At 44.4% G+C, this 16,974-nt stretch overlaps 1 protein-coding gene and 1 long non-coding RNA gene across 3 annotated transcripts in view; one reads left to right on the forward strand and one right to left on the reverse strand.

The window, feature by feature from the left end:
* Positions 1 to 16,974, forward strand: part of KIAA1549L (KIAA1549 like) — a 276,580-nt gene that overhangs the window by 210,216 nt on the left and 49,390 nt on the right. For both annotated transcript variants that reach the window (XM_045484908.1, XM_045484909.1), the window contains exons 13-15: positions 3,462 to 3,589; positions 8,805 to 8,983; positions 15,008 to 15,225. In XM_045484908.1, the coding sequence (XP_045340864.1) occupies positions 3,462 to 3,589; positions 8,805 to 8,983; positions 15,008 to 15,225 (525 nt within the window). The remainder of the gene's footprint in view (positions 1 to 3,461; positions 3,590 to 8,804; positions 8,984 to 15,007; positions 15,226 to 16,974) is intronic.
* On the reverse strand, positions 453 to 3,535 carry LOC123601558. Its single transcript, XR_006714157.1, has 3 exons — positions 3,433 to 3,535; positions 1,238 to 1,358; positions 453 to 761 (listed from the first exon to the last, which is right to left on the reverse strand). It is a non-coding gene; the product is annotated as an uncharacterized LOC123601558 (long non-coding RNA).

Consider the following 16,974-nt stretch of genomic DNA (forward strand, 5'->3'; position numbering starts at 1 on the left):
GGAGGAGGCTACCAAAGCTTGGTTACAGGGAGGTGAGAATAAATTGGGATCAGAACTGCAAGAGTCTGCCTCAGCATGAAGAGTTGAAACATATGAAGCAATAGATTATTTTTCTGAGTTGACTGGCAAGTAGGATTACCTGCAGTAATTATTCTCATTATGATCTTTGCCAAATACAATACAGGCATGTTAAAAACATATTTATCACCTATTAGAAGACACTGAAAAGAGGTAAATAGAATTACTAAAATGAGAATATTAACGTAGCACTGCTGGGAAGAATAAAAATTATTTTCTACCCATTCTAGTTGAATGATTTAAATTATGTAAGGATTTCTTTAAAAATGATCTTTCTTTTTTTTTTAGAACAAGCATTTCTTCTTGAATTAGCAAGGAATCTACTTTTGGTAAACAAATTCAATTACTTACCCCCAGAATTTTATTAAGAAATATGGACTTATGAAACAAATATAGATAAAGAAAACAGTGTCTATGCAGCTGAATGATTTCTACATTTGCTTCATAATGTTACCATAAAAACAGAAGTTTACTAAGGGCTGTATCATTGCCAAAGCTATGCAAGAAACCTCACCTCTGTTCCAGTTCAGCTGACCACGGGAGTCCAATTCATTTGGGAAGATATTAAGATGCTGAAACCAAAACCAAACCCACGTTGCATTTATTTTTCTGGCTTTTCCGTCTTGCCACATCAGTCTCCTCACTCCTGCTGGTTGTGGCCTGCATAACCTCTCAGAATGGGTCTGTTAGGTGATCCGAAAAGTTTTGCAAGTGAAAAATAGGAGAAACCAGTGATTTGATGGTCATTAAGGTATCTCAGTTTTTAAAAATGGTTTTCAAACTGAAATCTGAGGATTCAGTCACTCGCAGATAATCAGATAGGTGTTGCAGGTCCTTTTCCTCTCACTAAGGCTCCTGGGGATGCTCTTTCGTTGGCCTGTGACTGGGACTAATGGGCAAAGATAGAGAATCAACCTCATAGGGACAGCCATGGGCAATGGGTACTTTAATTCAGTGATTGGCCATAATTGTTCAGCAATTGATTAATCCCCACCTCCATGACTCTTCATCCGGACTCCATGTACACCCATATCCCCAGAAGGGGGGGAGGGGGACTGTTGAGTTCAGTAGCCTAAAACTATGGCCTCACAAGGGGCACTTTCTTGCTCTCAGGAAGTTTTGTTACTATCATGTGAGTGGACACATACACAAATCTCACCTTATGCTTTTGACCAGAAGTTTGGGTTGATGGCTCCATGTAAACATAAGTTCATAAGTGGATGAAAGAGTAAAGCAGAGTTGGAGTTTCTCCCCAGAAATGTGTTCATTCATACCTTTCCCTGGAGTTGAGAGGAACAGCCAGAAAATTGTTTCAGGATCAAATGAAGGAAAGACTATGCAAATGATACAAACACTGTTAAGTATATCATGAACGTGAAAATGGGTTGCAAGAAGCCTTTCCCCTTTCTTCTTTTCTGGACCTCAATGAAAGCCTTGTTGTCCTAACAAAGCCAGTTGGAAAAGTAGGTGCCATTAACTGTGAGGTTCTGAAAACCATCCAAGGGCTTATGTGTTCTCTTTGTATGTATATTTGTATAGGCAGCACTCTGCTCAAATAGATGTTGGGTAAATTATATACACTTAATAAATTATCTGGGGCACCTGGCTGGCTCAGTCAGTGGAGCATGTGACTCTTGATCTCAGGGTTGTGGGTCTGAACCCCATGTTGGGGGTTAGAAATTACTTTAAAAAGTAAAATCTTTAAAAAAAATTAATGTCTTATCTATATTTTCTCAAGCTGCATTCTTTGTATTTCTATCTTATGGTGAAGGAGATTTGGGGCCAGATAAACTGGGAAATGGTGGATTAAACAAAAGGAGATGATAGGACCGTTTATGATAGGACTGATGGGGCCTTTGATATGTTAATGTGCGTTAGGAGCACCCAAAGAAGGAATATAATAGACAACATTTCCTAAACTTACAGTTGTCTGTGGAACTTTGGCAAGGAATGTCTCATTTGGTTCTGTTGTTCTGTGGAACCCTCTGGGCAGATTTTGCATTATCCCATGGATGTGAGTGGGCACTGTCATTGGTCACGGTTTTAGGGTGCTGAAGTGTACTAAAGAGTACAGGACCGAGAATTCTCCATTCCCATAGGATGAAAAGGGAAAAGGGAGGGGAAGGAAAAAGAACATCTACAAAGACACATAGCTTCCACTTAAAAAGCTGCTTACTTACTGGTCAAGTACTACGTGTTATTCCAGCCAATTTTCCATTGTAGGGGCCTTTAGGTTCCGAATTTGGACAATTGACAGAGAAGAATAAGAAGTTTGATGAGGCCTCTGGATATCTGCCTCCTGATTGTCTCCACAGAAGGGAAGGCAGTTGGACTTTATGATGATCCGAGACCTGAGGGAGCACGAACCTCAGCAGGGGCTCTAAGAGTCCGTTTCCCACAGAGTTTCAGAAGATCAGAATCACCCCCCACCTAAGGGAAGGGGAGAAGGCCCTGTGGCTTGCCCTATGTAATGCCTGCCTCATCTGAGGACATTGTAGGACTCTGTAGGCGCTCTGGTGTGGAGGAGAGCCCCTACCTGCAGGGGGAGCGCTGGTTTTCAGGACTGATTTGCCACTCGCCTTCACATTCCTCACTTGGTAAACAAGGGTGACAGCCACCAAGCCAGTGGATTGTCGAAATGATCCACTAACAGTTTTGAAAGCATTCTGCATAGTCTTTGGCACCTACTTGGTGCTTGTGATGGGGAGCCCTTGGACAGCCTGGGTGGTGTCCTAGTATCTCTGTATACCAGTGTACCTGGCATAATGCCCAGCACAAAGCTGGTGCACATGACATATTTCCTGAAGAAATGAATAGCTGAAATTGGTAGTTTCAAGTGTAAGTGGTTACCAGTTAGCACAGTGAAAGAATGTGCGTGTGTGCACACGTGCGGATATGTGTAAGACAGAATAACTCAGTGGTGGAGTGACTTAAGCTTTAGTGGTCAAAGTATATTGTGTAAAAGGAATAGGCAAAGAGAACCGTGTCTAATGCACATCCCTGTAGATGTCACGTGAATCAAATGCTCTGCAACACTATCCAAAGTGCCGTGTTTTAAAAAGAGGGCATGCTTACAAACGCCATCACCGCCGTTTCCATGGTCACTGGGGGTTAATGGAACAGAGATGGGACCTGAGGGCCGCGCTCACTGAACTTCTCTTTGGAGCTAAGCGCTCCACGTAAACAATGCACTCCACAGCGACCAGCTGCTTAACCCACGCGGTAGTGTGGGGCTTGCTGTGTTTTCTTTTCCTGTATCATTTCTTCTTTGTGGATAAAACCAGAACGAAAGGCGACAGACAAACTGTACAAATAAAATAACCTTGAGAGGAGGCTGCTGGAGTCGAAACTTACCATCTCCCTGTTGCTATGGTTATTTCCAGCAGGTCGCCCAGTGAGAATGGCTCTGTCATCAGCAAGGAATCAGGGAAGCCCAGCTCAGGGAGGCGCTCGCCCCAGAATGTAATGGCACAGCAGAAAGTGACAAAGGAGGAGGCACGGAAGAGAAATGGTGAGAAGCCCTCCTTGCCATCACCACCCCTGGGCCCGTCCCACACACACTTGCACACACGTGTGCGCCCACGTTCACACAGACCCATGCGCTATAACCCTACCTTCTTCTCTCTGGTGTGCCCCAGAAAGGTCAGGAGTCTGCTAACTACCTCCTGGGGTATCGCCTCTCCCCTTTTCTGAATTATTGTGTCTCATGCCCTCTGCTCCCTGTTCTTAGGGAATTGAGCAGTGCCTTAGAAAAGCCCTGTGCAGAGTGAGCTGGTGTTTGCCTTGAATGTTTCTAATTCTTGGCTGAATTGACAGGATTCCTAGCCACAGGTCCACTTGGGCAGCAGATCTTTGACTCACTGCTGGTCGTGGAGATTCCCCTCATTTTCTTGCCCTGACTCCCTTGATAAGTCTTAGGGGTTCAGTCTCTGCCAGTGAATCCAGATGCCACCAATCCACCTCTCCTAGGAAAAACAGCACAGTAATAAATCCGTCATCATAAAACTCAGCCTGTGCTTCTGCCTTTATTCTCCAGGGAAACGTATCTGTTTGGTTTCTCTCTCACACAGATCTTTTCCCTCCCTATAAAGGATGGGCATTGGAGTTTATTTCAAAGTCATCGGAACACAGCCTTACTGTGTTGCTGCACTATCTATACGTTGTGTCTGTTGGGCATCCTTGTGTGTCCCCTCCTCCTGGCCCCACCTTTGTCCTGGCCATCATCTCCATGCACCCCTCCCATGTTTGATGCTGGCTGACTGGAGCCCAGGTTCAACTACCTGGTGCTGCCACTCATATTAGAAGAAATTCCTTTCAGGTTTCAGTGGGTTGCTAGGTGGCATCCTACAGAAATGCCACATGAAAAGCCAAACAATCTGGCACTGAGGTTAGGTGTGCTTCCCTTTTAAAGGAATTTGATGGAGTGTGGTTCAGGGACTCTCTCTTGGAGGTAGTTCCAGAATATTCCTTTGTTTCTTTTTTCTGGCCTAAAAAAGAAAAACAAGGAATAATGTTGCACAATAGATTTGTCTTCTGCAGGGAAAATGTGGTCTCCATTCCCATTTCTAGCCATTATATAAAGCACTGGTTTAAATTGTCATACTGATTTGATTCTTGAATTTCTTCTTCTCCTGAATTCCCCATGGCCTGTAACACAGAGGCTGTGTTACACCAGAATCAAGGTCTGGCACGTGGGGTTTTCCTGGAATATCTACCCTACGTGAGACCACCAGAAATCCTACCTGTCACCTCTCTGCCAAGCCAGCTCACAGAAGGCTTCCCAGAAATATATAAAGTCAAGTCAAAGTCTGTCCTCCCACACATGTCCCATCACCCACCCGGGTCCTCAGATGACCTTGAGTAACTCAGCATGTGTCTTTCTCAGACCTTCTTACTATGCCTATGACAACACACACAATCTTTTCTGTTGTATTGCTTTGTTAATAAAGTGAATCAGTGTACATACTGTTCTGTGCCCTTTTGCTTGCTTAAAAATGTACAACGTACAGACTCCTCTGTCAGTAAATCACATTTATAAGATGACGCCCTTCCCTCTCCCTTGCATTTAATCCACAGGGGAGGAGGGAGCAGAGCCTGTTTCAGACCCCATCACTCCCCACCCTGGCTGGGGAGATACTGACCTGCCCCAAATGTTCCTGCTGACCTTCCGTTCTTGTTTTTCCACCACTCTACCTGCCTCCTTATTGTTTAGGTCACTTTGATTATTTAAATATCAGTCTCAGAAATAACAAGAGCAGCTTGCATGAATGAAATCCAATCACTGTGCTATGTTGAGGTTTTAATACGTTTGTTCTATCAAAAAGCCATCCTTTCTCCAGGTTTATGGTACTTCATTGCATTTTATTTTTGTCAGAAAGAAACAGAAAGTGAGTTTTCAGGGTTGGCCGCTTCTCTTGTGCCTCAGGTTCCCATTCAGTGAGGTTCAGCTTGAAATTTTCACACAGAAATGATGGGACCGATTTGTTTAAGGTAAAATCCAGCAAATGCTGAAGCCCATCAGAATTCTGGGGTGGACCTTCCATAGAACCTGTCCTTTTCTTCATCACAGGGCTCCACATTCTCATATATCCGTGAGGTTAGAGCTCACCAAAATATCAGTAGTGTGTTTTATTGGAATGGAAGACAAGCCGAAGGGAGGGAGGGAGGAAGGAAGGAAGGAGGGAAAGAAGGAAGGAATTCCTGATTTATGGAAGTTAAAACCAACAGTGAAAATAAGATACAACTAGATTGGGGACAGTGACATTTATGATGATGCTGATGTGATGGTGTCTAGGAAACTTCTACAGTTTAGCTGTGGCCCTTTCCTTCAGCGTTCTCCCACATTTTTTCCTTTAGGGACTAATTATACATCAAATATTCCCTCGAACCTGCTGTACTCCCACACTTTAATAAATGAATATTTAACATATTCTCTTTTTACATCAGTCTTTTGGCAGGGAGCAGGATAACTAATTATTTTTCTCATAAACGTGGAGGGGTTATTGTACACATCCGAATCTTATTTGAGAATAAGGATGGGCAAGAACTGTAGTTTGTCCAACTTCCAGGGTATCCTTTTCCCATCCCATTATAGTTATGCTCTCTCCTTACCCTGTCCACACGGGGTGGGAAGTGAGGGTGTCACAACCCAGAATCAGTAAAACTGCTGTGTGCCATCTCTTCACCCTCTGCATGGTTTAGTGATCACAGAACTTGAACTTCTACATGTTCACCTGTTTTGCAAGTACTAACAACTAACAACAATCTCCTTTCCAAAGTCAGGAAATTGTAGTCATTCATTCCTTCCTTCCTTCATTGATGCAGAAAATCCTTATTAAAACCAGCTATACCTGAGACACCATTAAAGGCAATAGACATCTGCCTTTTAAAGGGTAGGCAAGAATGGAGCTTATATTCTAGGGGCAGGGATGGGCACAGGTTAAATCAGTACAAGGCAGCAGAGAGAAGTACTATGCAGAAAGTATAACATAACAAGCTGATGGGCAGGTTATTTTAGATTCATGAATAAGGAAGTTTTTTTTTCAAGCTGCAGTTGAAAAATAAGAAGGAACTAGGCATGTAAAGACCTAGGGAAAGAGCATTCTGAACGAACACCTAATACAGAATCCCAGAGGTGCGAAAAAGCCTGATGTAGGCTGTTCAAGCAGGCCATTGTAGCTGGAGCAAAGTGGATAAAGGGAGAGGTAGGACATGTGCTCGGCCAGGTGGTCAGAGCCAACTCACAAAGACTCAGGGTTTTATTCTGAGAGAAATGAGGCTTTGGAGGGTTATGATCATAGGAGTCCTGTGATCTGGTTACCTGTTGAAGAGATAATCATCCTGGCTGCTGTGACTATGTATCTTAAGTAGGACAACAAGGGTGGAAGCTCACAGGAGAGAGGTTGTTTAGGTGGATTATGTATGTATCACTGCATAACAAACCATCCCAACACCTGGCAACCAAAAATGACAATCTATGTTTATTATCTCACGTAATGTCTGCAGATCAGGAATTAAGGAGTGGCTTAGTTGGGTGGTTCTGGCTCAGAGTACCTCAGGAGGTCATAGTCAAGATGTTGACCTGGGTTTTAGTCATCTAAAGGCTTGACTGGGACTTCAGTCCACTTACAAGATGGCTTGCTCACATAGTTATTGGAAGGAGTCTCAGTTTCGTGCTGTGTGGGTTTCTTCATAGGGCTGTTTGAGTGTCCTCATAACATGGTAGTTGACTTTCCCCAGAGTAAGTGATCCACGAGAGAGCAAGGTGGAAGCCACAAGGGTTTTTTTGTTTTGTTTTGTTTTTTTATGACCTAGCCTTGGAAGTAACACACTGTCATTTCTGCTATTTCCTATTGGTTACATGGATTGGTCCTATTCATCATGACTGTGAATATCAGGAGGCTAGTGCCATCTTGGGTGCCATCTTGGAGGCTGGCTGCCATAGGTGGCTTTCATAGTAGTTGTCCAGGTCTGACATAATGGTGGCCAGGCAAGAATTGACCAGAAAAACTCTACTTTAAAAGATGTATGAGTAGAGATTTTCTTCTGTCATTGGCTCTTTGGTGGCCTATTTGCAAATAAGTCCACAGAAGCAGGAAATACTCCAATGATAGCCTATTGTTAGACCATGAGGTGTTTTGGCCCCATCGTAAAATAACAATTTACTCAGCTTAATTTGACAAATCTATGATTATGATAGAGTGACAATATGATACAAACTATGTGTTTCTGGGTAATTTAAATGACGTCCCGATCTCTTGAGCAAGCAGTAGGAAAGATGAATACACTTCTATTACGTTCATATTTTATAGAACACCGATTTTGCTCCTAAATTGCCTACTGGTTTAGTTGTTTGAACAGGCTTAATTTATCTCTTGCCCAGCCGTGCTCCATAAACTGTCATTCTTAGAGTTACCTAATGGGAGTGTGCTTTAAGCACAAGTCAATCAGCAAGGTACGACTGGCCCTGGAACTTCTTCTGCCAGCTTAGTTGTGGAAGCACGAGGCAGACTGGTGTCTTTCAGCAATCAGGGCAGAATGATCTGTCAGCAGGGAGAATTACTTTAACAGAGTGTAGGCAGAATTCACTCTATTTAATTAGGGAAGTTGTCTACAGTTTTAAATTAGTTTCTCTGGCAGTTATTTCTTAGCTTTCTTTTGTTTCGACAAATGAAAAAACCCTAACCCAAATCATTGGAGAAGCAGCCTTGAGAAAGAAAAAAATAAACCAAATGTTAGCAGCAGTTCCTATGGCTGGTTGACCAGGGAAGACTTACTACCCTTACATCTTGCAAAACGGGATGGCTTTGGTGGCACAGACTGAACTGAATGCTGTTACTCCTTTGACTGTCATATTTAAGAATAGTTGCCAGGTTTGGCCAAATTGTACTTTTTTCATCTCCAACTCAAACATAGAGAAAAAAAATTTTACTTTTTTTCCCCAAAAACATTTTGTCACAATTTTGAAAGAATGATTGTTACTGTTTATATTCAAACCTTTACAGTTCTTTCCTACCCATTGATCATGCAGTGGAAGAATGACGCGTATAGATCTTAAGAGAAACCCTTGAACAATAGTGAGCCCTTGGCAAAGAACCAGGTGCTATTGTTGCTGAGGTCACTTTGAATAAAGTAATGTCCTTAGGCGTTGAGCCTTACACAGATACCCCCAGGATCATGCAGCTCCCCTACACCATAAAAATCAGGGTGTTTATGTTGTGCTTCAGTGCCTGCGAGTGACGAAGAGGAAGGAGCGGTGCTTTTTGACAACTCTGGCAAGGCGGCTGCTGATCCCTTTGACACATCTTCTGGATCTGTGCAGCTCATCGCGATAAAACCCACAGCCCTCCCCGTGGTGCATCCCACATCGGACCGGAGCCAGGAGTCAGCAGTCCTCAACGGTGAGGTGAGCACTTGGCGACCCAGAGCGGGGGACAGCCAGTGCAGCCAGGCCTCTGGGAATTCAGACTAAGAGACACCACCTGGGAATGCTGGGTGCAGGTTGCGTCCAGGTGTACAGGACTCTGTCGGTCATGTTCACCTCCGTGTGCACCGGCCTCGACGGGATGAATCAGGACACGAGTCACCCAAAAAAATTGTTGGGTGATGTTTTTGAGGAGTTTTTGCCTTTCTTAAGAAGCCCAAGGGGACTTTTTAAAAACTGTAGTTATGGGGACACCTGGGTGACTCAGTCAATAGAGCATGTGACACTTGATCTTGGGGTTGTGAGTTCAAACCCCACATTGAGGGTGGAGTTTATTTAAAAATTGTGGGTTTTTAAAAACAGTAGTTATGAAGAGAAACATCAGAAATTCTTCCCCACTGTAAGCACACACACACAACCATCTGCCTTCTTTGGTAACACTCCTAAACTGTTCATTACGGGGTGCCAGTTGTAGTAGAATAAAAGAGGCTTGAGTTGATAAAGAACCAGCGGAGATAATGTCATACAGACAGGAATGTGGTCTACTACATGGGCTTTGAAATGACTTTTACTCCTTTTAGCAAGCTGGAAACAACCCCCTGCCTGCTCCCAGGAGGATATCAATGCATATCATGATGTTAATCAATTTTCCTAAGAGTCTGGAAAAACTTTGTAACATACTCCAGAGAATGATGATTTGACCAAAAAAAAAAAAAAAAAAAAAAAAAACAGATGGATGGATGGATAGTAGGTGTGGGCAGGTTAGAGAAGAGCAAAAGGGAAAGTCAGAGAAAGAGTATCTCCTGCCCCAGAATGGTCAGTGCGCTGAAAATGTTTATGAATTTTTAAGAACATGCAATGTGGAACCTGCACCTTACAGGTGCATATACACATAGTTCGTTTTTTCTCTCTTGTCCAGCTGTTGTGTTGATTGTTCATTCCATTTGTTTATATCTGCTGTTGTTACCTACAACAGGTGGGAGATTTCCAAGGTTTTAAAGTCTTTTCCCCATCACACCTTAAGGAACATGCCAGGCCCCTGTATACCTGGGTGTTGAAACCATATCAGGGGCTCATCCTCATTCCCCGATCCGGGCCACATGATTCAGGAAGTGCCTCTTGCTTTCTGGACAGGAAGACTGAGCTGGCATAAAGGTGTGTTAGGTTGAGGTTCATCAATTTTGGGGTTTTTTGTTTGTTTGTTTACTCCTTTACTGTTATCTTTTCCCCAAAAAGGTGCTTCCTCATTCCCAAGGAGATGAAGGAGGACAAGATTTTATGCTGGAGCCACCATTTGGTTCTCCTTCCCCTAGCCCAGAGCCAGGGAACGGAAGTGACACATAGGGATGATGGATGGAAGAAAGGAATGGATGGATAGAGAGGACCAGAGAAAGTAGGATCAGGAAGGCACTACTCCAAGCAAAGCCCCATTCCTTCCAGTCTTACCTCTGGGGGTAGGAGAGGCATGACTGACCATTGAGGCCAGGGTGGTGCCCAGCTGGGTCACAACCCTTTGTGGGATAGTCCAATAAACATCGTGGATTCTCAGCACCACTGGTGCCTAGTGTTTCCAGGCTTCTGTGGCCACAGACACCTCTTGGTCCTCTTGGCCTTGGTTTCCCAACAAACCGATGGTGGCAGGAAGGGGTAGGGGAGAAAAGCATCCCTGTTCTGGGAGCCTCACAGGCTGTATCAGGAGAGCAACCCCCTGGATTGGAGGCAGGTGGATCCCAGACATGGCTAACCCACATATCATAGATGCTCTTGTTGAGTGGCATCCCCTGGAAAAGGGCATCTAGATCCCAGAACAACCCTGAGGGGCCATGGGTTTCAGGGGCCAACCCCTAGTAGGCTGGGCCAATTGAAGGTGGGCATGGGGACAGGATATGGGTAGTACTGGAACCAAGAGCATTATCACATTGGGAGTGTAGATGGGTAAGTAGGAGGTGGGCAGCTGCCCCCAAAGTGAAGGGCTGTGACTCCCACTAGACAACCCCCCAGGGTCTGAGGTACTCTGCAGTAAGTGGAAGGAGCAGACTCTGTGCTCAGGGGAGAGAGTGCAGGCTTCCTGGTTCCCCTCTGGGAAGTCTCTCCCTCTGCTCTACTGAGCCCAGGGAGGGGATGAAGGGGCCACAGAGGCCTCTCAGAGGGCAGCACTGGAGTGGGCACCACCTCCTTCCCACTGTGCCCAGAGCCAGCTAGACCTGGGCTGCTCCATGGTGCCCTCTCCCTGGTGTCCCCTAGCAAAGACTTTATGCTAACGCCCTCACTGGGCAGTGGCTGGGAAGTGGGGAGCCGGTATCACCAGCTGTGCAGCATGTAGGGGCCCAGGTCCTTGGCAAAGGCTCCCCACAAGCCCCTGCTCTGCCAGCCCCAACACAGGGCCATGTTGTGCAGCCCCAGCCCCTCAGCTGGGATCAGGCTCATGATGACTGCCCAGAAGTTGCCCTTGACCTGGAGCTTCCCAGGATCTTTAGGCACCTTGCGGGAGCATCAGTTTAAGGAGAGGTTGTGGCAGATGGAATCCTTCTAGCCCTACGGTCGTCCCTGAAGAAGGGGAATGTGGCCTGGACCTGATGGATGATCTGGGCCAGCTTCAACCTGTGGGAGGGTGCAGCCTGGACCACCCAGGCAACCGTGGCCAAGTAGGTGTAGGGGGGCTTGTTATGCCACAGGTATCTCTGTTTCCTCCCCATGAGGGCTGGGAAGACAACTCCAACCTGGGAAGCCCCAGGCCTGGGTCGCTGCAGGTCCCCATACAGGGGAGGCAAGCGGTGTGGGCAGGGGCCTGGCCCTGTGGAGGGTGCAAGGCAGCGTGGCAGTGTGGTGAGGCAGGGCTGGGGGCCTGAGGCCCAAGGTTCCTCCATTTTTAGAAGGAACTTCACCGGTTATAGACTTACAGAGCACTTCTGTGCTAACTTCCTCATTTTTTAGACAAAGAAACTGAGGCCAGAGGGTCAAGTGGCTTGCTCAGAGTCACACGGTAGTTATTATGATAGCCATGATGCGATGTTCGGGCGCCCTGAATCCCTGTCCAGTGCTCCTTCCCTCTCTTTAACTCACTGCGGCCCATTAGTGAAAACTAGCATTGTGCTTGAGAGAGCACAGACTCTCAAGCTATGCTTCAAGGATTTGAATTCATCTCTTCTACTTACTCTTCTTGTGACCTTAGGCAGGTTAGTTCGTTTCTTTGTGCCTCGGTATTTCCATTTGTAAAATGGGGCTATTGGGAAAATCAAATGAGTTAATATAAGTAAAATCCTTAGAACAGTGCTTAGCACACAATAAGTACATTATCGTTGGTATTATTAATTAGTCAGCCAATGAGCAAGGATTTGTTGATCATTTATCATTTTATATTGCCCGGTTCTATACCTTGGGGACCTGTGTGTCTTCTCAAAGCCAATCATGCCCTCCAAATCTTTTGTTAGGCACACTTCTGCCACCAGACACACAAGCCCAGTGATAAAGGCCTCTGAGGTTGTCACTAATGCACTGCTAACTGCTCTTGATCAGCATGTTCTCCCCAGTAAGGACCCAGAGAGTGGCCGCCATGCCTGGATCTTTAAACCCCAGCTTGGTGATGTGAATGTCATGGGGACACATTCTGGATCTCAGCTAAATTCAACATTTCACTCCCTTTTTCTGCCAGGCTCATCACCCCATCCCAGTAGGAGAACAGATGAGCATTTTCCTATCCAGAAATGGATACTTGTTACATTGTGGTAGCTAAAGGAATGGACCTTGCTGGCATTTGGACTGGAAAAGAGGCCTGAACTGATCCCTGTAATTTGCTGCCTTGTGGCATTTAAGGCAGATTGTCTTATAATTTTTTTCCTTTTTCTCTTATGGTTGGCTTGTTTCAGTGAAGAAACCACAACCCCAAAACCATAAATTTTCCTTTTATGAATTATAGGTAATTCTTTTAAACATTATTTTAAAGAAAACATAACAACCACATAGAATGTTCAGAAGAAAAAAGAAAAATCACTGTAATCTCACTACCCTACCAGATCCTGTTTTCATTTTCTCTACCTCCTCCTCAAACTTTTGATCAAACTCATGTATATTTTAGAATCTCATAGAGACAACTTTATATCTTGTATCTTAAACATTTGCGGTGTTGCTATGGTCTTTGGGATGGTTACTGTTAATGACTTAGTTAAGTAGGTATACCATTGATTGGAAAAGTGATCTCCCATTGTTCAAAGCTTCCAAGTATTTTTTTTTTTTTTTGGTTTTAGTTTTAGTTCCGGTTATTATATATGAGCAATTTCATGCTTGACTTTGAAAATCTCTTTATTCTGACATAATTTCAGATTTACCTAAGAGTTGCAGTGATAGTACAGAGAGCCCCACTGGCTCTTTACCTACCCCGAGTGTGAACATCTTACATAACCACAGAATAATTATCAAACCCAGAAAATTAACATTTGTACTCTGTGATTGACTAATCTAAGACCTAATTTGAATTTCATTGGTTTTCTAGCTAATGTCTCTTTCCTGTTCCCAAGATCCAGTCCAAGATCCCACATAGCATTTAGTTATGTCCTTAGTCTCCTCCAGTCTGAACGGTTCCTCAGTCATTCCTTGTGACCATTCTTTGTCTCATGACCATTACCCTTTTAAAGAGTGCTGGCCAGTTATCATGTACAATATCTCTCGGTCTGAGTTTGTCCAGTGTTTTCTAATGATTGGATTGAAGTTATGCATTTTTGGCATAACCATTGGGGTGATAGTCCCTTTTGTCAGCATCATATCGGGAAATATTTGATACTGACATGACTGATTACTGGTGATGTTAACTTTCATCCCTGACTTTGAAGCTCTCTTGGAATTTTGCTTAAGGAGAGATTCCAGAAATGGGATTCCTGCTTCAGGGGATGTCATACTAGCTTCTTGTCCCTTTTAGTTTTCTTGGTGGCAGGCAGAATAAGGGAACAATTAAGACCTGTGAAATGCTACCAGCCTAAAAATATCATTAGGGCTCAGGTTGGGGAGATCTTTGCAAAAGTTAGGAAAAGTATGCTGTAAAAACAAAACATCTAAATGGAGCTGTGTGTTGATGAACCTTCGGCCTCATCCTGTAGGATGATACGTATCTTACCACTAGATGAATTATCTCTTTATGCATTACAGAAAACTCTTTTAAAGATTATTTTAAAGCAAACATAATAACAACACTATACATGGTTATATTAATATAGTCAAGTCCGGTTACAAACAGCACTGATGGTCCTCCATGTAATCCAGTAGGTGTCAGGCTGACTTCATCATTCAGCTTCATTCGTGGGTGTAACTTCCTCATCATTTGTTATTTATTTAACATAGCCATCTGTTGGTATCTTTGACAAGTCAGAAGGTGTGTTGGCCATGTTCCTCTTGATGTGACCAGACTGACTTTGCCCCGTAGAGCAGAAATTGGCTGGCATTAGTGGCCATACAAGGCTTCAGAACTACCTATCTCTCAAGAAAGATACAGATTGACAAAAATAAGCTCTCACATGCAGGTTGGTAGAGTGGAAGGACCTTGGGAACAGCATGTCTGCTCTCCCTTCTCCCTAAGTTCATCCTAACTCAGCCTCTTCGGGAACTGGCTATTGTATCCATCTGGGCACCAGCTAAATGGCTAGGGGAGGTCATTGGGTTCCTCAGGGCTGGAGCTAGAAGTGGAGCACCAACTCAGAAGCTCCCACACAGGAGAACCAAAGGAGTTAAGGTGGGATCAGCCTTACACCACAAAGACCTGACGAGGTTTGGGTAGACTAGGGAGAAGAAGCCCCCGATGGAAGGTCCAAGTGACTTAGGTAACTGTTGGGCTCCACACTGTTTGTGGCCCACTGTTGGGGGCTGGTCTTAGAATGGGACACAGGTGGGTCTAGCTGGCTCAAGGACCTGAGGTGAAGCCTAGGACAGCTTTTGCAGGAGTTGTGATCTGGTGAAAACCTCCCACCTGTTGGCCATGCCTGGTCAGCTGTGGGCCTGAGACATACTCTCTCTCCCCAGGTAAACAAAGCCCTGAAGCAGAAGTCAGACATCGAGCACTATCGGAACAAGCTACGCCTCAAAGCCAAGAGGAAGGGATATTACGACTTTCCACCGGTGGAGACAAACAAGGCTCAGACAGAAAGAAAAAAGATGTATGAGAAAACCCCAAAGGAAATCGAGCACGTTTTGGATCCAGACCCAGAACTGTGTGCTCCATTCGCTGAGTCTAAAAACAGGTGCAGTGTCTAAGGGCTTCTCTGATGGTCCCAGGACCGTTAGTGGGATGAGGGCAGAGGGTGCCTTGGGTAATACAGCTCTGGTCTCTTGATCTGTCCTTAGGACTGTGATCATTGCTGGCTGCTGATCTGGACCATGCTAGTCTGTGCAAGCCAGTACTCCATAATGAGTTTAGAAAAGAATAAAATTGAAGCCATTAAAAAAAAAAAATACTTGGGCAAACAACCGTAATTGTCCTTTAGCTTAATAATATTTCCAAACCAGTAACTGTTTCAGAGATGGGTAAAGATATAATTATCACACTCCTGGTTATGCAACTTCCAGATCAAAGGACACTGTATTTTTCAATTATTGGCTCTTGTGTAAGAAAAGCAAATTTTATGCCCCACCTTTTCATTCAGCATCAGTAAATGCTTACCACATACCTACTCAGAGCTCTGTGCTGAGTTCATCTCTTTAATTCATAGATTTGTTCATTTATTTGACATTTATCATTACCTACTCTGTACTGGGCACCCTGCAAGCTGCTGAATACTCTTGTGGCCATGTAGGCTTTTTCTCATTCATTCATTCATTCCACTCATTTAGCATTTTATGGTAGACAAGACAGCCCAGTCATTGCTTTTGTGGAACTTAAGGTCTGATGGGACAAAAAGATAGCTACCCCCAGAAGTTTGTTACTCGTAAGTGCAGAGGGTGTTTGCAACGTGAGGTGATATAACAGCCTAAAAGGGGGACCTGGCCTCAGAGGGAGGGTGAGGCCCAGCGGTTTGGATTGACATCTTCCCAAGCTTTGTTGCTCACTAAGCAAAGAGTGAGCGACCGCACCTACTGGTTTAGCAAAGCTAAACATCTTTCTTCTTTCCTCCCCATCCTAAAGCACCTCCTCGGAAGCATTTTCATGGTTTGAGACCATCCCTTTCAAATATACATTCTCCTTGGCAACAGCCCCTTGGCTTTGGGCATGCCAGCTCTCTGATCCACGCCATACACAGCCTTGGCAGATCCACCCTCCACGAACCGGGTGAGACACGACAGCTCCCGCCCTGAGTGGGTATTTGTTAAAAGCACACATGACTATGTGACAGGCTCAGATGGGATCACAAGATCAAGGTGGGAGGAGGGGCCCAATTTTATTAGCAGAATTGATATCATTTATTTATAGTGAAGGAAAGAAAGAATTCATTTACCATGCTTCTAATTAGACTTGGTGGGTCTGATCAGCTGTTGATGTAAAAATCACACTTTGAAGGGGCTCACGTGTATTGTGATACAACATGTATGTGTCACCGTGTTGATAACTGTAGAAAGGAGGGAAGAAGGGTATGGATTTTATAGGAAGGCTGGTGGCTTCTTCAGCTTGTAAGCTGCACTTGAGGACTTTTTAGTCAGGGGTCTTCTACAGACCGGGGCAGAGAGTTGCTTTTCCCGGGTTTTCTGCTGCCACTTGGGAAAACAATCAAGAGTCATGTGCAAATACAAGGAACTTAGCTTGGAAGTTATTTGGGAAATACATAAAATATTTCAGTTGAAGCTTTTTATAAGGAGAGTGGACACAACTTTATTGCCATAAACCTGCATCCCCACTGCTCAGCAAAAGCTCAGGCCAGATTCTCAAGGCCCTTCGATGGCCTGCTGATGCTGTCAGCATGTATTCCATTCTCCATAAATGTCTGTTGAAGAAGGGATTGAACGACTCTCAAAATAATGTTTAAAATTTTTTTTTAACATTATGAAGGGGAAATATG

The sequence above is a fragment of the Leopardus geoffroyi genome, chromosome D1, assembly GCF_018350155.1.
Source record: "Leopardus geoffroyi isolate Oge1 chromosome D1, O.geoffroyi_Oge1_pat1.0, whole genome shotgun sequence".
NCBI classification, from domain to species: domain Eukaryota; kingdom Metazoa; phylum Chordata; class Mammalia; order Carnivora; family Felidae; genus Leopardus; species Leopardus geoffroyi.